A 22,509-nucleotide genomic window follows, 5' to 3' on the forward strand; every position below is an offset into this window, starting at 1 on the left:
AAAAAAAAAAAAAAAAAGAGCGCCCAATGCAATATAGCAAGAAAGGATCAACCTGTTAGTAGAAAATGCAAACGCGATAACAACTTGCAACATATTTTCTAAGGGGGAAAAAATAAAAGCAAAGGAGACATGAACCAAAACGCCCTGGAAAAAAAAAAGAAAAAGAAAATAAAGGACAGGAACACATCCGTTGGACATGTGTTGCATTGTCCCCTCCTCTGCACTGTTGACAAGCTCGTGGGTTTGAACGAGGCAGGTGTTCGCACATGTGTACTCTTCTGCTAACGTGAAGAGGGAGAGGTGACTCCATGACCATAGACGTCGCCTTCCCTTCGGACACCTGTTGGACGTGGGTGGTCAGGGCGCACAAGCGAACGGGTCGCATGTACGCCCTTTTGACGTAGCCATCACATGGATACCACGTAAAACGCGAAAGGTCCCTATTTGTGTGACAACAGGACGTACTCACATTAACTTGGACAGGAGAACCGGTACAATATTCCTCCCCCGTATGCGTCTTTTTTTTTTTTTTTTTTTTTTCTCTTTTTTTACCTGACTGGTCAGCTCACATTTGGAGCAACTTCCCCACTGATGATAATTCAAAAGGGGGACAAAAAAATATTTAACAAAGCAACATTTAATCCATTGCGATGTTATGCGTTCATCTCCGGCGGGGGATCAAAACCCACGTCCACTGTTCCATCGCTACTCCGTTTCCATCATTTGCCGGGTGAGTAATTCCCGCTAGCTGAACGGTCAGCATGAGAAAGTTTTAACTTTTGTAGCGAAGCCTTTTGGCCAGCGCCTGTTCCCGCATTTAATACATCCGTTCCTACCCGAACGTACACTTTGCACACACTTCCATACCTACTTTTGCGGAGTGAGAAAAATCACCACACAGTGGCTCCGTCGAAAAAGGAGAAACGTCCATTCGACTGTCCATTGGGGCAGTCAAAACGGAAAAAAAAAAAATAAATATATCACCTTCGGTATGGATTTGCATCTCCAGTAATGATTACATCATCACATAAAAGGTAGACATTGAGGAGAAGCAAACAGGGGAGGGAAAAAAAAAAAAAAAAAAAAAAAAATTCACCCCTACGCGGTATGCAGCAGCGTTGGAGACTATTCCACGTGCGCACACAAATTGGACACTCCCTTGCGCGTTCGTATATCACTGGGTCTTCTCTTCCTGGGTGAGCCTTGCGAAGTCTTCTGTAAACTTCAACCCTGTGAAATGTCCAACTCGCGTATCAACGGCAGCCCTGCCAGCATGTGTTAACCACGCCAGCGTCGGCATCTCGGACAGCGCGTCTACACCCTCATACGTGCAAAAAAGGAAAAAAAGAAGAAAAAAGAAAAAATAAAAACTCAACCCTTTTTGCCCAAACAACCCATCTCTAAATGAGTAAAGCGATGGCCAAGGAAGTCACCATTTCCCAGTGCATCAAAAACTGGGAACAGAAAAATGGCAAGACGGGAAAAAAAAAAAAAAAAAAAACAAGCGGCTCGGTGAAAGCATAAGATGAGGGTGGCATGGACAGTGCTAACAAGATGGAGAGCTACGCCAACGTTGTTCACCGCGTCATGACGACGCATGTGGTCAACCCTGTGCACCTCCCCCAATGAGCACTGTTCTTCCCCCCTGGCAGGCAGAAAAATTAGTGAAGAGGAAGAAGTGAGTTTCATTTGCCACATTCCTCTAATTGAAAAACTAGACAATAGCATCAACTCACTGGAGAAGTGCAAGCGCCTGTCCTTGTCGACCAACCGAATTGAAAAGCTAATCCCCATGTCGGGTCTGAGTAAGTGTGTGGTGAAGCGGCCGCACAGTCGTTGTCACGTGGTTGCTGAGTCTGCCAATTTGCCCATGTGCTGCTGTCCGTAACTGCCGCCACCCCCGCCACGCCGCAGAAAATATTGAAATCCTCTCGCTCGGAAGAAACTGCATTAAGAAATTTCAATTCCTTGAAGACATCAGTGGCACGCTCAAGCAGCTGTGGATGTCCTACAACAGCATCGACAAGCTCGACAACCTCCACTCCCTTAAGAAGCTTCAAGTGCTCTACTTGTTCCACAATAAAATAAAAAACATCGAGGAGGTCGACAAGCTGGTGAGTCTGTGCAGGGCCCTTCCCCTGCATCGCGCTAGCGAAGTGGCGAAGCGGCCAAGTGACTCAGTTACGAAGTATCGTCGCGCTGTCCATTTTTTTCTACTGTACTGTGTGCATGCCTTTTTACTATTTTTTCCCCCCCCCCTTTGAAGAGCGCGTTGCCAGAACTGGCCGAGTTAGGACTCAAGGGGAACCCCTTATACGACGGAAAGACAAACGTAACATATACATTATCTACATAGGCAGTTTTTACTTGGCCTCTCTCGTTTCACCAGGCAAGCCATAAAACACTTTCGTGCTTCTTCCCGCTTTCCCACCAAACTGTGCAGGAGTATATGAAGTTGGTGATTTTAAAAAAGCTACCCCAGCTCAAGGTTGTGGACAACGAGACGGTAAAAAAAGAAAAAAAAAAAAAAAAGGGAGAAAAATATCCCTGTGATGGCTCATCAGTGCCACAAAGGAAGCACACGTGAGGACACGTGTGCAGACGCATGCATATCTCCCCCCCCCACAAAATGCAGATCACGGAGAAACAGAGAAATGACGCCCTGACCGTTGAATTTGTTTGAGCGCAAAAAAAAAAAAAAAAAAAAAAAAAAATATCACGGTGTGAAGATATATAACTCCCTTTTTCATTTTAACCTTTTGTCCCATCCCTCTTCCCATCCTTCGACTTAACCTTTACATTTTCTATAATGTCAATTTTTCTTTCGTAAGACTTTATTTTTTTCTGCACATTGTGCTGCAGTGTGGGGTTAAAAGGGGGAAAAAAAAAAAAAATAAACACATAAATAAATTGGCTAGCACATTGGCGGACTGACATCCGTGATGGAAGAGGGAATGGCTCTTGGGGCGTCCCTTACGATGTCTTTGTTCAGCTGGATGCACTGCAGGACGGAGTTGCTGCCCATGGCGCCGACGTGCTCGTACTGGTTCATTCTGCGCGCGGTGTGAGAGGAAAATAAAAAGGGGGTAATGAGTGGGCGTATGCATAGTGGGTCACCAAAGAGACCGCGCGGCACCCCCCTCTGCTTTACTTATTCGACACGCTGTTAGTCGAGTCAATCTTGTTGGTCAGGTCGATTATCATTTTGTTCATGTCGTTCAGCGTGCTGTTGTTCTTTTCAATGATGGTCTGCATTTCTTTTTTCCTCCCCTCGTGTTCTTCAATTGTATTGTGCGTCTGTCTTAGTTCGTTCAGGAGCTTCCCTGTGATGGGTTACAAAGGGTAAAGCGGGTGGGTCTATTTCGACGTCGCTGCATCGCGTAGCAGGTGCATCGCATAGTAGGTCTGGTGACGGCGATGGCACGCTACAATACGCGCGTGTGAGTCCCCGCTTAGCCCCATACTTAGGCAGGAGTAGCTGTCCTCGTGTTCCCGCATGAGCCTGTCGTAGTGCAGCTTCAGATTGTGAATGAGCACATGCAGGTACCTGAAGTCAACGCTGTCAATATTTTCATTAATGGTGATTATATAATTCATATGAGCAAACTTTTTCTTATACAGATTTAGAAGAGTGCTGTTTGTCTTTTTGGCTTCCCCAACTTTGCCTCGATGCTTCTGAACGAGCTCATTAAAAAATTCACTTAAACAATGCTTCCGTTTCATTATGTATGTATCACTTTTCATTCTGTCCCTCCATGTGTTATAACTTTTTATATCTTCGTCTAGCTCGAAGAGAAGAATTTTACACTGAGTGATCATCGAGCTGATCACCGTTTTTGCATTGTCGTAATAAATGGTATTTTTTTTTATCTGTCCTTTTAACTTTTGTATCTCGTTCATCGTCAGCTGCTGCTTCTCGGCCAGGTTCAGGTGACTCCCTGCGGAGGGGAGGGGGGGGCGAGGGCGTAAAAGAGGGCAAAGCAGGGATAGAAGCGAGAGGGAAGACAACAACAGGAACAGCCCCGTTGCACATTTCCTCGTCGACTGTGCAACCCGTTTCCGTGACGGGCCTTGCCTCCTTCCCTTGCGCAGGAACTCACTCTGCATGTCCTCATGCGCCTCGAACGACTGAATGGAGTAAAATTCGTTCGTGGACTCCTCCCTCTGCCAGTGAAGACAAATGTTTTTCTCGTTCGTCTGGCAGGGCGATGCGGGGGACTCTTCCGCTGGGAGGACAAATGGGGGGAGGAAGGCGAATAACACAAGTGAAGCGAACGATGCGGATGAAGATGGTGTGAACGATATACGAGATCAGCCAACACGATGGGGAGACCTCCCTTTCGTTTATTCCCTTCAGAGGACTCATGTGGGAGAGGTACCTGTTTGGTCTTTCTCCTCCTCCGTTGTTGCCCCCCCTGGTGGGTCCTTCCCCTCAGATCCCTCCCGCACTAACGTGTCGCTTCCATTACCCCCCCGTGAAACACAAACCATGTCATCCACGCCAAGGTTGTACACCCTGTTTGTGAGTTTATCTTTCGTTACATGCTGCCCAGACAAAAGAGTACTAGGAGACCCCCCATCATCTACCTCGGCCTTTGTTAATATATTTTTTAAATCATTTTTACATTTTTCTATCGCCTTATCAAGGAGCTTATTCAAGTGAGATGCAAACTCATGTCGTGTTAGGCTGAAGTTTATTTCATCCTCCACGGCATACAGACTTGTGCACACGTGGTGAATGTAGGGCAGTACTTTGAGCAGCTTCGTCTCCTCTTCGTAACTTTCAATCAGTTTTAAAAAAGCTCGGTTCTCCAGCTCGATGTTTTCATTCTCCCTCTGCAGCGGGGCACACACACATACACACATATATATGTTTGTGTGTGTATACATTGTATGGCTTACCACTACTTCGTCACCCATGCGGTTGCCCCTTCCCGTCTTACAACGCAGTTTTTTTTTTTTTCTCTCTACTGCCTTCTTCACATGGTACAAAAAATGCGCCTCTCCATTTTGCTACCCCTCACCTTTATGTCCTCATTCCGAATGAGCAGTTCCTTGAGGAGAATTTTCTTGTCGTCCAGGAGGTAACTCATCTTTTTCAAGTTCGCTCCAGTGTGCCACTCATATGGTCCTCTTAGCTACTGCCTTTTTTTTTCGCCCCCTTGGGCCCAATTTCACCGCGCACACGGAGGTGAGGACGGAGAGGGTGACTGACTTGGATGCGATCCAACGGATAGCACTTCCATCCCGCGTTTAAGTAAATATTGGGAAGGCCAAGTGGATCATTTTTTTTTTTTTTTTTTTACTCTACGACTACGTATTGCTTGCATGTACATGTTCTTCCCCTGTTAGGTCATAATAATATAACGTGCGTGAAAAAGACAGCCAAAGGGGGGAGAAAAAAAAAAAAAAAAAAAAAAAAACAGCGAACCAGGAATTGAAAACTTGTCAACGGTTTAAAATACCAGCGGGAATTATCAAGCAATTTATATTCGACATTTCTCACCATGCAGGGTTCATCAATTCGTTCTGGTGAGCGTTTCACGTAGGGACGTCCTGAGTTGCTGTTAGGGGAGATACACCCTACCATATGAAGCAGTAACGCCATGTCGTGTGCACCGTTTCCCTCAAATTTACACACATAAATGTAAATCACCAAAATGAGCGCTTAGTGTTACCAAGTGGGACGGTATTTGCTGCTCCTTAGGGAGCATAAAAAGAAAAGCAGCCTTGTTTGCGTTTACCAACCTCTCACGATTTGCCGTCTTAACGTTGTGAATGAAGAGACCCCTGGGGGGGGCAGACAAATGCGTCACACATAAAAACGTGCTAACAAGTAGAGAGGAATGAGGAACTATTCGGCGTTACCAGATTTGCATGCACTCCTTAGAGCAGACGCGACCAGATGAGCGCTCCACCGGCGGGGTGTAGGCCTGTCTACGTGTGTACCCCTTGGTATGGAGTAGCTGCTATAACAGTAGTAACAAAAAAGGGGAAGAAGAGGAGAAGGGACGAAAAACACCTCAGAGAACAACTTCAAACATGTGTCTCCCCCCTGAATGCTTTCCTTATGTTGGCAACATATTACCCAATGCGGAGGAACCTTTTGCCTTTTTTGAAATACCAAAATGGGAGGACCCAAGGGGGGTAGGTGGACCTCAAGTTATGTCCTCTTTGCGCGTTTTTCTTTTTTCCTGTTGTGATGACCCCCCTGTCGTACCCACCGATGTTGATTTACTCCCCCTCTTTCGAGTCCACCGGTATGAGCTTAACTGACGGGGCTGGATGCATATGTAAATGAAGCCTACCAACCATAGTATATAGCACTTAAAAAAAAGAAAAACAATCCCTAATTAAAAGCTGCACGTGGAGGACATTTACCTTAATTGTTGGGTCCTTTCTTGTGCAAAGCAGCACTACGGTGATATATGTATGTATTATGTCGGAGGAAGGTGAACCCTTCTATGAATAATTTCTACACCGCATATTTTTTTTTTTTTTTTTTTTTTTTTTTTTTTTTCCATTGCCACCTCCGCCACAAAAAAAGTAGCCCACTCAGAAAAACTCGACAAAGAAAAAAACACAAATGTAGCTAACCCTATTGAACGTTCGGATTGGAAAAAAAAAAAAAAAAAAAAAAAAAAAAAACGGGAACATGAGTTGGTCAACCATTCATGCGGCGTAGGAAACAAATCGACAAACTGGGGATCTGCTCTCATACGTATGTATAAGTATATATATACTTCGCTCGCGCGACATTGCAAATGCACAGATACACAACATTTACGTAACAATTTTGGAGTAATCCATTTTTCCACTACTCAACGGGTGGGTCAGATGATTACTATAAGGTGACTCCAACAGGGGATATAGCAACAGTATAAAAAGCAGAGAATACCCCCGTTTGAAAAACTCTTTTTTAAGAAGGCCGTTCAGGGAACAGAGCAGCGCATACGTGTATTCCTTCTTTTCTTTTCATACGGACCGAAGAAAACAGAACCATGCCGCTTACTGTGGGGAAGGCAGGTCCCGGGTCGGACTTCCGAAAGTTCATGGAGAAGCGACTGCAAGGTAAGTGTGCTGTTGTGGAATCACGCCGGTTGGAGGCGGAGTGCAAAAAGAGGGAAAGTCAAAAAGGGAACAATGGAAAAAAAGAAAAAATTAAAATAGCAAAACAAACTGGCCGAGATATGGATGCCAATGTGGCTAGCAAAGGACGCACCCCTCTCGGCTCAAACACACGCGCCAAAAAGTGGTTATGCCCTTTATTTATGAACATGTCCTTTCACATTCTGTATCCCCTTTTTGCAGTGTACCTAAATGGAAACAGACAAATCGTCGGAGTGCTGAGGGGCTACGACACCTTCATGAATTTAGTTCTGGACAACACGGTCGAGATAAAGAAGGAGGAACAAATTGACATTGGCATTGTCGTCATCCGAGGCAACAGCATTTCTTACTGGGAATGCCTGGACAGAGTTGACATTAAATAACGGCACGGTTAGGTAGTGCGTGGGGGAGGAAGAAGATGGCGAAGAGGTACACTTGTAAATTGCGTACCGCCTGCACAAGTGTAGTTATATGTTCATATCCATTGCTTCGCCTCCCCCCGTACAAACACAAGTTGGGACATCTCATTGTATATACCAATTCTCTAATTTTTTTTACACGCATGTAGTGAATCCCTATGATGAGTCGCTTTCTCATCAGGACGTGTCCACCCATCCGTCCAGCTTATTCCTTTTTTTTTTGTTTAATGTGACTCAGATTTTCCCATTTCTTCTTTATTTTCAACACAACCTTCTTGTTAATTAACCCCTTTTGAATTTTTGCCTTTTCATTTTGCAAAATAAAAACGCAGCAGTCGCATGTAGAAATGTACTCTTCTTCCCTGCAAAAAAAAAAAAAAAAATAGCTAATATTGTGTGCAAAAAAGGGGAAAACTTGCCTGACCACCTGAACAGGCCAGGTGATGAAAAAAAAAAAAAAAAAAGAAAAAGAAAAAACAGAAAGCATAAGCATGTGTGTGCAAGCCGGGGTTTTCCCTTTCATGAAGTTCTATTTCGCGCAGATAGGCTGTAGTTCTCTTTCTATTTCCTGGTTTCCCATTTTTTTTTGCTCCGGACCGACCTGCTCTCCAACAGTCTCGTCGAAAAGGTGTAAGAATTTCTCGCCAACAAAAAGTGAGCGGACAAGTGTGGAGACCCAAAGAGCAACTCGAAAAGGTAATTCTTGTCTTGCAGCATCGGGATAACCAGAAAAAACGTCAGCTCGTGCTCCTCCTTATTTAAGTGGTGCAAAATGTACACGATCACTTGGTTAATTAGGTACACATCGAACGGGGGGTTCACTTCGTAAGCTCCGCTGCGCAAAGGAAACTCAAAGAAGTTACCCGAGCTCCCGAAAAATGTATCAATGTCTGGGAAGAAGGAGCAGTAGGATGGCAAAATTGCGTTCAGGGGGGAGGAGAAGCACTCCCGTTTGATGTTCAGCTTTCTTCGCAGCAGGGTCATTATGCGCTTCGGCACGCAGCTCTTCCGAGGGGGGAGGACAGAGAAGGGGTATGTGTGTGTATATATATATACATATGTGCATGTATGTATACGCTTATGTGAGCATGCTGGGGGGAAATTTACTGAGGAAGGACGCGCACGTATGCATCCCCCCCAATCCGTTATAACTCTCACCCGACGTACCTGCAACCCCGAGTGGCGGACACTTCCAATCAATGTGTGGTATCGCATGATGAGGAAGAGAACCAGAAAGTTGAAGTAACGCACGAAAATGTTCTTTCGGTTTTTTATGAGCATCCCGATTTGCTTGTAAAAACAGTCATGAGTTGTTGCGTCTTCCGAGTGGGGGGTGCCGGAATTGGCAACCCTGTCCAGCACCAGGTACCTACCCAAGCACCCAGCGCAGACGCAAAACACACGGTTAAGGAGGAACGAAAACACAAGAGGATTTCTCGTATAAAAAAAAAAGCAGTACCTATAAAATAGCAGACACACATTTACGCACTTTATTTTATATGTCCTCCTTGTCCTGTAGTCCTTTTGATGAACGAAATAATTGGTCCCGTTAAATGGGTAGTACACATTTGGAGAATCACCCCCGTTTTTCTCCCCCTCTTTGGATCTTAAATTAAAAATAACGAAATCATTTTTTCTCTGAATGTAGAAACAGTCTCCTTGCAAGTGTTCATACATATTGTAGTTTTGAATCGGTGCACTTTTAAGCAACATGCGTATGTATGGACGGACATTCTTCCTGCGCTGCCTTTTTGTGTTTATTTTGCCGCATGCTGCTCTACTTATCGTTTGGGCAAGTGTGTTGCTTCTTCTGTGGAGGGCGAGATTGGATCCTCTGCTCACGTGCGTGGTGACCCCACCAAAGGTTTGCACATCCGCCGCGTTGGCCATTCGATACACCAACAGGAGCAGCCTCACGTTGATGTTCTTCACACAGTTTTGCATATACGAGGTGGTTCCCCTTAGCCTCCTCTTTGCGATTGCACTGCTTCCACTGCGTGTGCATAGCAGGTACACAGCTCGATCGAACTTCCATGCGAGGTAATCCTCAACGGGTTTGCAAGGACGTCCCCGTTGGTATTCTCCGGAGAGATGTCTTCTTATACGTGTAGTGGACGTCACTGTGTGTGTCGTCGCGTATAACGCTTCTCTTCCCTTACGACTCATGCACTTTGGTGAGATGCCCGCCCTTCGAAGTGTAAGAAACGAGTGGACCATGCACAAATAAAAATACATGTTCATACGCACGATGCTCTTTTTATATAAGGCATTCAATAAGGGACGTAAGAATGCCTTCAAATTGTCTAAGAATATTTTCTCTTCACTAAGCAGGTATTCATGTAAAAGGGTAGCCTGGGGGAGGACTCCTTGTTTGTCTTGTAACTGATTGGATAAACCTAGTGGGTGCGTTTTTTTTACTGTACTATTTACACCCCCTTTTTTGCTAATCCGGTTTGAAGAGTTGTTCTCCTTTGCTGTGTTTCCTCCGAAGAGCCACCTGACCGATTGGCCTCCTCTCCCACTTGGTGGTGGCACACAATACAATTCGCATGGAGGTGAATACATAGCACAATTGCACGTGATATATATTTTTTTTTTTTTCCCCTTTTGGCAGTCTACATTAAGGGGATTACTCCCCTTGGGATTTATGAACTGATCGAGGTGGCCTAAAAAGGATTCCGTCCTGTTTAACCGTTCGAAGCAACGTTGGAAAATGCGCTCGACGTTGTGGCGCCTGGGCCACTTCTCCGTCTTAACCGAGTTCATTTCTTCCCCCTCCCTCACTTTGCGCCGCTTCCGAGTGTTATGTCTCCTCCATGGATAGTAGCAAAGGGGAGAGTGGTGATGGGTTCCTTCATCTCGTTTTCCCTCTTTATATAATATACGCTTCAATTCCCCCTCGCGGGGCATACACGCACTGTTCACGACGCTGTTAAAGTAAAGACTCAAAATGGATTCCTCCTGGTCGACAGGCTTGACGTAACTTTTCCTCAAGCTATCCAACACGAAGAAGACTAACCATTTTTTTTTCTGCAGTGGGGTCATATTTTTGTTCCTCCTTAATGCTTCGTACAAACAGAGGAGACACCTGGGGGGGTCATCACTACATCGGTCTGCATACTCAACATTATGAGTTTCGTCTTCTTCAATATTGCATTGCTTCGGAGTAGTTGCTTCAAACGAGCAGGACAAATGACCTACTCCCATTTTACAACTCCCCAAGGGGATGTTTAAAAAAAGGAAATAAAAAAGAAACACAGGGAAGAGGTACCCAAGGGGCAGATGCTCACACAGGGGAGAAATATTCACGGCGGTCATGTGGAGCAGCTTCCTCACGTCTTCCTCCAGCACGTTGCGGAAATTATTTAGGAGCAAAATTAACTCGTCCCTTGTCTTCACACTACTATATTCATGCACTGGTGTGAAAAACACCTGCAGACATTGCACAATGGCACTGTGGGTCGGTTCACTCGTGTCACAAGAGCTTTCTTCCAAGTGGGACTTGGCCCCCGAGAAGACCGCCTCCTCCCCACAACAATGGCAATCGCTAGAAGTGCCCGCCCCCAACAAGTTGCATTTAAATTGACTGCTTTTACTCACCAGGGAGCTGAAAATGGAATTTAATGAATTTTCATATAACTGGCCCAGAATATATTTTCCAACGGCGTGCTTGACTTTTGCCACGTTCACTTTCAGTTGGTGCGTCCTGAATTTGAGGCTAACTCTATGTACACTGAGGGGGGATGATCTTGTGCTCTTCCTGTGCAGGGACAAATTATACGTGGGGTGTTGTGGACAAATGGAGAGCGTCATCATGCAGTGTGAAGAAATTTTGCTGCTGCTACTCCTCATACGTTTGCAATTCCCTTTTTGGTGATGACCATGTTTGTGATTGCCAACGTGCATGCTGTGGTAACGGAGGGACGTTCCCCATGAGGAGTTTTTTTCCCTCCCCCTGTGCCTCGTCTTTCTCCTGGGGGCAAAGTCCAATCTCTGCACATACTGCTGTAGAAATGTGAAATGGGGATTCGCCCTGTGCCGCTTCACAAGTGGTGCGATGAATGCACAAAATTGCTTAACGTATCGGGCGTCGCAGAAAAGGGGAGCAGTGTCCTTTGTGTGGTCATTCATACAACCAATCGTGTTTCCCTTCCGCGAACCAACATGGACGCGCCGCACGAACCGGACAAACAACCAATAAAGATAAGTGTCATTCGCGTCAAATGAAAAGTTAGACTGATCAATGTGCAAGCTGAAGAGAAACCTGTTCATAATTTCCTTCTCGAGGAAACAGACTTGTCTCTTTAGCTCCACTCCCTCCTCATGGTAATGCTGTCCCTTCATTTGATGTGCCTTCAAAAACTTGCGGTTAATACACCTTACCCTTTGTCGCATCGTCCTTCCACGAGGATTCCTTTCTCCTTCCTCCCTATCCCTTCTTTTTATCATGTTCAAGTATTCATTTTTTATTTTTAAGTTTTTTTTATAAAATAGCTCCAAGGTGTATACATTTAGAAATGCCTTTCGCAGTTTCATGATTTCCCTTTGGAAGGTCAGCTCCTTGTGTAGGTCCAGCCGACGGCGGGGCGAACCAACCGACTGTTGGGTCATTCTCTCGTGCACGGTTCATGAATGTAGAGTAGTGTCGCGTACGCTTCAACAACGTGCAGTACCTGTTGTGGGTGCAACACAAGTGGACGGTGAGCCCCTCCCCCCAACTACCAGATAAGTTACTCTCCTACACCGGTCCATAAGGACCCCTTCAGAAAAAAAAGTACGTCCAGGAAATATCCTTCCAACTGGTAGGGTGTTATTTAAAAGGATAATACCATTGCCGCTTTCACAAAAAAAGGCAGGTTAAACAGGGGAAAGGCGTATATATCCCTCGTGTGTTACCCGTTCAAAGCACTTCTCATCACCACAACAATGCGCATTGCAAATGAGGGGGAGAGAAATGCTCTTTATAGAAACGCCACCCATATGATCATGGACTCCGTTACGAATAAGTACCGCTTGTTAATCCTCTTCAAGAAAAGGAAGCTTTGGTTACGTTTTGCAAACACGTGCAAGATGCCACAGCTTATTCGGCTCAGTTCGCTTCTACACATTGTAGATAAGGGTCCCGATTGGCACAGCAACAATTGAAGGCGACTTCTCCCTCCTCATAGAATTTCGTGCAGCCCATAAAAACAGGTGCGTCATCCCGTCCTACACCTTCAACATTACATGACGTCTTACAGGTGGGAGAGATCCACTCGGGGGTTCACAGCAATCTCGTTACATTGGCATAGCAGTAGACCGCGGGTAAGAAAAAACACTCTGGGGGACATTTTGACTCGGGTGCTTACGCTCAGCAGTATGTGGCGTTAGGGAGAGACCTCCCGGAGGATACAACTGTGAAGGGGGAAGAGGGATGAGTTATGACCCTTTTTGCAACGTTGCGCGGTGTGCTGGCCCCCACATGAGCAATTTATAATTATTTAAAATATACATTGCGGTGCCTCATTAACAGCACATTCCTAATCTCGACCTCTTTTTTGTGGTGTGCCGCTTAACTTTTCTGTACACCCAGCAGAATTGTTTAAAAAGGAATTTTTTTTTTTTTTTTTTTTTTTTTTTTTTCCCTTTTCACTGGAGTAATTCGCCCAAAGTTTTGTTGTGTTGTTTTTTTTTTGTTCCCCCCTGCTTGGTCTCGAGGCCCCCCCCCCCCGGCCCATCCCTTTCACGCACGAAGCCATGGCGGATAAGTACGTGTCAGGCTACCCCCCGCCACCGTACTACTTCCAAGAGTATGTAGATGTGGGTGACGAGGTGGGCCAAGTGGAAGATACGGAATGGGGACATCACGCACAGAGCGGCCACTTCTTAAGCAGCATAAAGGAGCAATACCAAATTTATGACATTACGGAGAATGCCCATGTGCAGGACCAAACGGATGGAAATGAAAAGTATAATAAGCACACGTGCCAACTACTCATGGGGAGACCCCCGCCAGTGCCCCTCAGAACTAATTATAACGTATTTGGTATTAACCACCAAGTGCAAAGAAGAGTAGAAGACTTAGAGAGTGACGAGTTGTTATATGCTGAGCACAAAAATTTGAAAAATGAATTTATTAAGCTTTTTAAAAAATATAAAGAATCCTTTTTTGAACTGTTTGAAGACATTGTAAATAACAGACGAGATGATAAGACGAAAATAAAAATACTCATTAAGGTCCACGTAAATTTATTTCACATTCTGGCCAAGTTGAGATACTACCAGAGTGTTAATAATGTTATTAACATTTTGAAGGTCCAACTGAAGAGACGGCAGATTGCCATCGACAAGATGAAGTTAAGCCTACTTCGTATTTATTCATATATAAATTTTGTGCAGGACAATTTCTCCGCCACTCGTGCCATTGCGGACGATGAGGAGGGAGCCAGTCCCAAACGGAAGAGAAAGCTGACCGCGCTGTAGCGTGCTTGTATGTGTATGTGTGTGTGTTTTTTTTTTTTTTTTTTTTTTTTCACGTTTCTCCTTGTAGACTTCTTGCGGTGTGTACCCCCGTCCGGAAATGATGGAACATTTGAGCACGCGTGGGGTGGAAGTTATCGCCGTGCTGCCAGTCAGTTGGCATGTCCTTTTTGCGGCATCGCCGTATTACGCCTTTTACCTGTCTCGTCGTGTAGGTGTGGCCGTTTTGTTCTCTACTCTTCTCTGTGCGCTTCTCTATTCGCGCGGGGGGAGCTCCTCATCGGGGTACTCCGCATGGTCTCCATCGTCGTCACCATCGCAGTTATCATGACTGTTGTCGTCACTGTTGTCGTCACTGTCCTCGTCGTGGGCTGCTTCTTCGCCCATTTCTCCTCGGTCGTTTTCTAAAAAGGTGAAGGAGGGGTGCGCACATGAGGGGGGGGTGACAGAGAAACGCAAAAATGCACGCGCAACGCAAATGAGCCTGTACAGCTGAACCATGTCAACGCCGCTTAATCACATTTCAAATAATTCCTACCGGCTGCTCCCAGCCCGAGAGCGGACAACGCCGAGCGTCCCTCCAAGTAGTCGTCGTCGTTCAGCATTTCCTCCAGGATGCCCCCCACATCCGTGGCAACGTCCCCGTGCGCGCCGTCCACAGAGTCCTCAACATTAAAGAGGTACTCATATTTAACAAATTCAGGCAGAGGCTCATTGCAGGAAAATTTTGTCAATATGAAATTCTTGTAGGGGTCTTTCTTCTTAACCTTGAGAGCACCCTTCAAATCACTACTCCATTTCCACTCTTCTATATTTTTTTTTAAAGCCTCTTTATCGAAAAAGGCGAAATTATTTCTCCTTTTCTTTTCCTTCCAAGTTATGTCCCAATTCTTAACCTTCTCTGGTATGGGCGCCACAGAATTGTCTGGAGTAGCACAGGTAGGAAGCCACTTCATTTTGTGTGGATACGTTTTCAATTCGTAAATTAAATTTTGTAATGCTTTATATGTGAAGACAACATACCGATATTTCAACAAATTATAAATATTTACGCCCTGAACATTTTCCCTTTTAACGCTAGCTATATTTGCACACGCCCAAAAAAAATTGTCATTAACATCCGTTTTGCCTTCATGGACAAGCAAGGCGCTGTTGCAGTTGTTCCCCAAAATATTTCTTAAATATTTCACAGCATATTTCGTTTTGTGGGATTTGATTAAAAAATTGTCCACGACTTTTATTTGGTCCTGTGCAAATTTGGCTGATAAAATAATTTTCATTCCCTTCCACAAAAGTTTTCTGTTTATTTTGGTCCTCTGGTCGAATGGCCTGAGGGGATGGTTTTTTACTCCCAAATACCGCCCACACGTTTTTCTCCAATTCATTCTTGCTTTTCCACTTTTTTTTTGACTTCGATACTTTTTCGTGCTGCCTGGCCACTCCCATTTGTACAGTTGCATTCGCTCTGTGTACCCTGCCAGGGCAGTTCTGTAAAAATAATAACACTTGTGTAGTATATCCGGCCTGATGGGCAACCCGAATATGTCATTCGGCACACTCACATATTTTATGTTTTCGTCATCAGGGCCACATTCAAATTTGTAAATAGGAATTTCTAACTTGCTATTAAAACCCACCGCTGGAAAGGTCCAATTGTTTCTTAACAGAGTTTTTATATCTATTATGCATCCTGGTCTCCTCACCACTGGCTCGTCATCTACGTGTGCAAGGTGCTTCGGTCTGTCGAAGATGAATTTGTATTCTTCTGATACCGCTTTTTCGTTAACACGATCAAAAGTGTCTTCTTCACCCACGGGGACCTCCCCTACATAGTCCACGGCACCATCACAGGTGGTATTCCTTGTCCGCTCCACATGAAACCGTTCCTGTCGTTGTTCCATTCCCTCCAAATGGATGTCTGCGTTTTTTCCTTTTTCCACTAAATCGCCTGAACAGGTCATAATTTTTTTTTTTTTTTGGCAGCTAGCCATTTCTTCATTTTGTGTGTGCAACTCCTTCAGTTTCGTTGTAAAGCGGAAGGTCCTCGCTTCTCGCCTTTGCTCGGCCGCCCGGGCCACGGTCTTCGCGACCCTTCGGCCGAGGCCCCCCTGGCACAGTTTCAGAAACATCGTGCTGCGTTTTTCGCAGAGGGGAAAAAACGGAAAAAAAACGAAAAAAAGGGCAACAACAGGAAGAAAAACAACAAAAAAAAAATAATCACGTTGGTATATACGTACGAGTATGCATATGCACATGTGCACATAAGCATGTGCGTGTGGTCGCGCAAGAGTTACGTGGGAGCGCCTTCCACCCATATAATGCTATTTTTTCTGCGTAATCACAGCACCTGTGGAGCGAAACCGCCTAGTGCAACTCCACTCACAGTAACGTCGACAGCAAGGCTCATTTAGGGCGCGGCCGCCATCGCACACCAGTTTGGATTTTCAAAATTGCCAGAATGGCCAAAAGTGTACAAGCGAGTTGAAAACAAATTTGATTAAAACGCAGCGGCTTGTACAAAGGGCATACAAACGTATGCACGTACATATATACATTTGTAAAACTCAGCCTTTACGACTTACACGATAAATGGCGTAACAGAAGAAACACGCTGCCTCTCCGCGAAGGAACAAACACCTGCGCCATGTTCACAGTCATTCGGGGGCAAATGTAAAGAGACAGACACTCAACACCATGGTGAGCCTTTTCCAAATTCACAAAAGGTTCATGTACTGGCCTCCAAAAAATAAAATAAAAACCATAAAGGTGAGCACATGCTTGTATGCAGGACGTTTTGTGCGTTTGCATATATCGATGTTTCATCTCTACACACACACACACACACGCATGGGCACATAAACAGATCATTCACTTCGTTTGCTATCGCGACAATGCACGTGAACATTCTACATTAACGCTTTTATATTTTCATGCCCGTAAACAACCCCCTCCCCACTGCCTCATTGTGTTAGTTCCCCTCCGGGAAGAAGAGCTTCATTTTTATTGGCAAAAGGGATGAAGATGGGAAGGACGAGCCGCTCCTATGCTTTGTCGACAAGTGAGAGAGAAAGAAAAAGAAAAAAAACGATTCAGCGAAACTACCAAATGTAGATGTTTCGCATGATTATCCAACGTAACGCTTGTGCGCAGAGGTGGTGACGGTGGACTTAACCTGTGCCCACTCACACATGTCGTCTCCTTTAACCCTAAAACTTGACGCAGCCAAAACCATAAGCTGACTTGGATGAACGAAGAGGAGGTCCTGAATTTGGAAAAGCTGGTAATGCGCTTATGCACACGGGACTGTGCGAGCAAAGGAGGGTCCCCCCAACACATGCATATGTACATGCTGTTCTGTACAAACACATGCCATCACAATACACCAGCAGACAACGAAAACTTCTCGTCCCTCCATGTAGATGCCGCGACTGGACAGCTACTTCTCCCTCTACTTGGAAAAAGCCAAAAAGGTCAAAGAGCAGAATGCAGTCCTTAATGAAGAAATGAACAGATCCTTACATGATTGAAAAAAAAAAAAAAAAAAAAAATACCACATGAAAGTGGGAAAACAGGGGAGCACACCTTCGAAGCTTTTATTAGCATTTACAACATCCCATCAACGTTTCCTTTATATATATATATATTTTCTTTCTTCTTCGTTGCATTCCAAATGGGGGTTTCCCATCAAGTGTAAATCAAATTGAAGGGGCGCCTCAAAGTGCCTGCCACAAGTATGCCTGAACATATATTTAAATTAACACCTGTTTTGTTTAATATAACAAAAAAAAAAAAAAAAAAAAAAAAAAAAAAAAAAAAAAAAAAAAAGGAAAGATAAAGAAGGGAAGCACACACGAAATGGTAAAAAGGACGATTAGGATTATATTCGAATGAAAAAAAAAAAAAAAAAAAACATGCACATGGATATATGTGGGGACGTGTGTTTGTGTATTTTGTGGCACACATAACAACACAAGTCTGGTGAACTAAAAAAAAGAAAAAAAAAAAAAACTGCACACATGGTGAACTGAATAAATGAACAAATGGGTAAACCCTTAATAGATATAAACATGCAAACAGTTTTTTTTTTTTCCTCCTGTTCTTCACATTTTCGCTTTATATGAGTACAGGGAGAGTTAGACCCCTAAATCAGCCCAGGGGGATGGAAAAAAAAAAAAAAAAAAGTCTTCCTGCGTACATTGGTATATACACCCACACGTGCGTGCGTGCATGCGTGTTTTTTTTTTTTTTTTAAATTTTGCTAATAATGTGCAGTATCACTACGGTCGCCATGAAGATCAGCGTTGAGATAAGGACCGTTTGGGGGGTTCTACAAGGAGGGGGGGTGCAGGGGGATACATGAGTCATGGCGCAAGAGTGCATCAGCGTGATGGTACACATGCACACGGTTTATATGTACGAATGATGAGGTGGCGGGGGCGCGTGAGAGACAAACGAACATGCAAAATGACATGAACACCATGGGAATATAACGACGGAGTGCTTGGGGATGCGCCGAACGCATATGCGCGGGTACTCCCCAAGAGAGCACTGTCGTGCAAGCGCCTTGTTAAACGCCCCGCTGAATGCATTTCATTACAATTTAAATCCTGGTGAGTCATCTCCATAAAACTTAACGATGCTGTTGGTACTTCCTCCGTTACTTCCTCTCGGTTTGCCATTGTGCGATTGAGATCCTGTGCTTTGTCTTCGTCTGTCATGGGGACAAAAAGGCACATACATTTATGTTGCGAGTGTTTTCTTTTATACTTCATAAACACCCAATTAGGAAATTGTTTCCCCATGGGGGGTATATGTGTGTCGTGGGTTCTCACACTTGCTGTGATATATCATCAGCTCGCTAACCTGGCGGGTGTCCTCATGCCACCGACGATAACAGGTGACGCATTCATTTTGCACAAGTGGTTAATATATATATATGGGGAGGGGGGGTTTGGTCTGCACGGAGAAATGAGGAGTGGGAAAAAAAAATGCCGAATGAGCTCGAAAAGCAAGTGCCCGTAGGTGGTACGCACATGAACACAATAGCCCATGTGAACAATAATATCAGTGCCATTAACATCGCAAGCATGGAAAGGTCATCGCCCTACTAATGTAATGGTATATTTCCCCGGCAAAGGGGGCGAACAAAAAAAAGCTCTCACTTGTTCCAAATTTTTGCCAACCTATAATAAATGGGGATCAATTGCTTCTCGTTCTCCTGTGTTCCCTAGTTCTCTTCGTTTCGTATCAGCCGACGTGAAGAGGAGTGGTTGGAAAGGATTCAGGCGGGTGGAGGCAGATGAAAGCGACAAAAAAAAAAAAAAAAAAAAAAAACTGCTGTTCGTTCGCGTTCCCCTTGTTATGGCTTGCTTGGTCACTTTTGGATCGTGTCGCGTTTTGGCTCACGCGCTGGTTCGTTCGTGTTTCCTATTTCTCAATTTCGTTTGATGGAATTTTCCTGTTGTGCTTATGGGCTATTTGTAATTGTTTGTTTGTTCGTTTTTTTTTTTTTTTTCTTTTATATATAAAGAAGTATATAATTCTTTTTTTTTTTTTGTTTTTTTTTTTTCCTGATCATACAGCATGCACTTGATCAACTCGCGCAGCCGCTTTGGGGTCGCTCCTTCAAATGAACGAACACGGGGAGGGATACATAATGGAAGGCTTTTATTGTATTTTTTTTTTTTAAAAAAAAGGAATGCCACATAGAGGATTCCCCACATGACTCACAAAAAAAATTAATCACGCAGTTTTAAATTAAATTGTGAGGAAAACAAAAAATGCCCCTTTTTGCGCGTAACACAAAAGTACGACTCCTGTTTCAAAAGGGCCACATTGATATACATTTTTGCATGAGTGCAAGACGTACACATAGGGGTGGGGAAGTATGCAACAACAAAAAAAAGCTAACGCATATCCGACGCTGTTTTTCTTTTAATGAGTGCCTACTGACTTGTACGTCGACATCGCATTCGAATTCTCATTGGCATATTTGTTTTTTTTCCTGTCCCCGCTCAAGCGCTTGCTTAATGAACTTCACTCGTCGTACCCGTTGCTTGTCACGAAGCAGCAATATACTTGCAGAGCGTCTTAAAGAGTTTGCACATATAATTTGAGAACAAACGGAATGGGGAAGCGAACCCTTTTTTTTTAATTCCCCCCTTTACATTCCATTTGCGCATTCACGCACAGACCGAAAAGAGTTGCACAACGTTGCAAGACGTTGCAAAGACGCTGCAAAAACACCTTACCCGTTTTCTCAAAATGGGAAGAACTTTTTTTTAAACGTTTATTAAAATGGATGCAAGTTACTTACACGTTGGGAATAGAAAGAGAGAGAGAAAAAAAAAAAAAAAATGGAAATAAAAAGATGGAAAGATAATTGGAGAGAAAAATATGGTCCAGTAGAAAGCGGCCCACTACAGTGCGGCCCTGTAGAGAACGACACAGTGGAGAACACCCCGCTGAAGAGGAGTAAATTAATGCAGTCCGCTGGGCGGCGTATCAATAGGGGGAGTTACACACGTATAAAAAGCATTCCCACGGCAGGGCAAAACGATACGCGCCGTATGGCAGCACAACTGCTGATCGTTCGCAATTCATATTCGGCAGACATACATCGCCACGCGCTTGTGTGTGTGTGTACTTGGCTTGTCCTGTAGGGACGTGGCCCTGTCCTCTGTTGGTTAATTGTTCAGTTGAAAATATTTAAATTCGTAAGCGAACTTTCCCTTGGCAATGACTCTCAAAAAGTCTCGAATTTGATGCATCTTCAGGTACTTCTTCGCCAAGTACTGCAGGGTAAAAAAAAAAAAAAAAAAAAAATGAATAACGTGCACGTATGTAAACGAATATACTTATATGCATATGGAAAGTCTACTGCCGCACACCGGGGTCGCTCGTTCGAAAGCCTTACCTTTATGTAACGTTTAGAGAAGGGGACGTGAACCGTGATGTAAATTTTGCAATCATCTGAGGTCACCACTATTTTATTCTTCAGGTTGTTGGTCTTTTTATCTACCTTAATTTTGTCCTTAAAAAATTGTTCCTGTGATTGAGATTAGGGGGGGGGGGAGAGGGAATATAATAACACGGCGATGGGATTTAATATATATATCACAAGGGCGCTCCTCTCATCCCGCATCTTTCCACAACGGCACAAGGGGCCAGGGGGGAAGAGGCAGGGACAGCGGCAGGTCTCGACCGCCATGTCAATTGACGAGGTCGTCTCGTACGAACACCAGGTTCCACATGTATGTAACGCGCGTCAACTCATTTGCATTTTATTATAGAGTGGAAAATTTACCAGTCCGCTAATATCAAGGATGGTATCCTTTACTGGCTTGGTACAATCTAGGATGTACTTAACTCCCTTTGTGCTTTTCATAGCCTTGGGTTTTTTCACAGCTACGTGACTCTTCTTTCCATTTTTCTTCTTCTGCTTTTTTACAATTTTAGATTCCTTCTTGGCTACCATTTTTTTTTTTCTTTGATATTTTATTCAGGGGAAAATTCAACCAGTACGTGTAGTAGTCAAACAAGATGTATCAGTTCTCTTTTTTTTTTTTGTGTATGACGGACTTCTCCTTTTTTGCAGATGCGAAAAGGCAGTGGGAGGATGAAGTTATATAAATACGCTAACTTATTTTACAAATAGTGAAACCTCACAGGTACGGTATGTGCTTCTTTACTCTTTTTTTATATGTATCACGTTAACATGTACGTATGTATGTATTTATTTTTTTTTTTTTTTTTTTCCAACGTTTTGGCTTTTAAAAATTGTTAACATCAACGAGGAGCAGCAATTCGCTTTTTTTTTTTTTTTTTTTTTTTCCCTTTTTGTTGTTATTATTTGTAGGCGTGAAGAGGAAAACCGCGTGGTCAATTATTATGTCCAGTTAACGTGCCCAAAATTAATATAAAAAAAAAAGTAAGTGATATAACGTTGTGGGGGTGGTAAAAAAGGGGCATAAAAAAAAATTGTGTCAACATAGAGAGCGCCAAAAGGTAGTGTCAACGTTGCGTCATCACATGACGAAATGTTCCTCGAAAGTGCCTCCTATATGTTTTGCCTCCGAGGTGGGGGGGTAAAAAAAAACCGGGGAATAACCCATAAAGGTGTCGCGTTATATATATATTTTTTTCCAGGCCCAAATAGCACAAATTGACGATGCGCTTTTTTACTCGTTGCCTGTAGTACGCCCTACCCCCCTCAGGCATACGGGGCCAATGTATGCATATATCAGGCATATACAAAAATGGGTGGCACGTTCTTGGGGGGGAACAAAAAAAAGGGTTGAGGCGCCGCCTTGGTTTATGGTGACTTCCCCAAAGAGGTGTAGCACGCTGCTTTTTTTATTCGACCCGGCGCGTTCAAATAGTAACATTTTTTGTTTTTTATTACCCCTCCAAATGGGGGCTGCACAGGGGGCATTTTACTTCCTATATCCGTACATCATCCACCTTGCGGGAAGGAAGGAAAAATTTGTAGAGTCGTACATGTTGCTGTTTTCTTTTTGTC

General features: G+C 44.1%; 9 protein-coding genes across 9 annotated transcripts; 4 read left to right on the forward strand and 5 right to left on the reverse strand.

Moving 5' to 3' along the window:
- Positions 1-1,597: 1,597 nt before the first annotated feature.
- AK88_00786 (uncharacterized protein) lies at positions 1,598-2,683 on the forward strand (the record flags this gene model as incomplete). The annotated part of the gene is made up of 5 exons (XM_012478430.1): positions 1,598-1,805; positions 1,915-2,114; positions 2,267-2,332; positions 2,444-2,506; positions 2,636-2,683. The coding sequence occupies 5 exons, from the start codon at positions 1,598-1,600 to the stop codon at positions 2,681-2,683; spliced, it is 585 nt and encodes a 194-aa protein (XP_012333853.1).
- A 68-nt stretch (positions 2,684-2,751) lies between these two features.
- Positions 2,752-5,093, reverse strand: AK88_00787 (uncharacterized protein; the record flags this gene model as incomplete). The annotated part of the gene is made up of 7 exons (XM_012478431.1): positions 2,752-2,856; positions 2,978-3,053; positions 3,152-3,323; positions 3,465-3,938; positions 4,101-4,226; positions 4,380-4,836; positions 5,025-5,093. The coding sequence occupies 7 exons, from the start codon at positions 5,091-5,093 to the stop codon at positions 2,752-2,754; spliced, it is 1,479 nt and encodes a 492-aa protein (XP_012333854.1).
- Positions 5,094-7,001: 1,908 nt separating this feature from the next.
- On the forward strand, positions 7,002-7,493 carry AK88_00788 (uncharacterized protein; the record flags this gene model as incomplete). The annotated part of the gene is made up of 2 exons (XM_012478432.1): positions 7,002-7,071; positions 7,312-7,493. 2 exons carry the CDS (start codon positions 7,002-7,004, stop codon positions 7,491-7,493), a joined length of 252 nt encoding a protein of 83 aa, XP_012333855.1.
- A 241-nt stretch (positions 7,494-7,734) lies between these two features.
- AK88_00789 (uncharacterized protein) lies at positions 7,735-12,140 on the reverse strand (the record flags this gene model as incomplete). Its single annotated transcript, XM_012478433.1, has 3 exons — positions 7,735-7,891; positions 8,131-8,534; positions 8,697-12,140. The coding sequence occupies 3 exons, from the start codon at positions 12,138-12,140 to the stop codon at positions 7,735-7,737; spliced, it is 4,005 nt and encodes a 1,334-aa protein (XP_012333856.1).
- Positions 12,141-13,265: 1,125 nt separating this feature from the next.
- Positions 13,266-13,991, forward strand: AK88_00790 (uncharacterized protein; the record flags this gene model as incomplete). The annotated part of the gene is made up of 1 exon (XM_012478434.1): positions 13,266-13,991. One exon carries the CDS (start codon positions 13,266-13,268, stop codon positions 13,989-13,991), a length of 726 nt encoding a protein of 241 aa, XP_012333857.1.
- Positions 13,992-14,243: 252 nt separating this feature from the next.
- AK88_00791 (50S ribosomal protein L4) lies at positions 14,244-16,117 on the reverse strand (the record flags this gene model as incomplete). Its single annotated transcript, XM_012478435.1, has 2 exons — positions 14,244-14,392; positions 14,527-16,117. The coding sequence occupies 2 exons, from the start codon at positions 16,115-16,117 to the stop codon at positions 14,244-14,246; spliced, it is 1,740 nt and encodes a 579-aa protein (XP_012333858.1).
- Positions 16,118-16,682: 565 nt separating this feature from the next.
- On the forward strand, positions 16,683-17,515 carry AK88_00792 (uncharacterized protein; the record flags this gene model as incomplete). Its single annotated transcript, XM_012478436.1, has 4 exons — positions 16,683-16,754; positions 16,961-17,046; positions 17,211-17,268; positions 17,408-17,515. The coding sequence occupies 4 exons, from the start codon at positions 16,683-16,685 to the stop codon at positions 17,513-17,515; spliced, it is 324 nt and encodes a 107-aa protein (XP_012333859.1).
- A 721-nt stretch (positions 17,516-18,236) lies between these two features.
- Positions 18,237-18,898, reverse strand: AK88_00793 (uncharacterized protein; the record flags this gene model as incomplete). The annotated part of the gene is made up of 3 exons (XM_012478437.1): positions 18,237-18,315; positions 18,586-18,699; positions 18,852-18,898. The coding sequence occupies 3 exons, from the start codon at positions 18,896-18,898 to the stop codon at positions 18,237-18,239; spliced, it is 240 nt and encodes a 79-aa protein (XP_012333860.1).
- Positions 18,899-20,674: 1,776 nt separating this feature from the next.
- Positions 20,675-21,465, reverse strand: AK88_00794 (uncharacterized protein; the record flags this gene model as incomplete). Its single annotated transcript, XM_012478438.1, has 3 exons — positions 20,675-20,782; positions 20,905-21,036; positions 21,295-21,465. The coding sequence occupies 3 exons, from the start codon at positions 21,463-21,465 to the stop codon at positions 20,675-20,677; spliced, it is 411 nt and encodes a 136-aa protein (XP_012333861.1).
- Between the last annotated feature and the right edge of the window lie 1,044 nt (positions 21,466-22,509).

This window comes from Plasmodium fragile (genome assembly GCF_000956335.1).
Source record: "Plasmodium fragile strain nilgiri unplaced genomic scaffold supercont1.6, whole genome shotgun sequence".
Classification (NCBI taxonomy): Eukaryota; Apicomplexa; class Aconoidasida; order Haemosporida; family Plasmodiidae; genus Plasmodium; species Plasmodium fragile.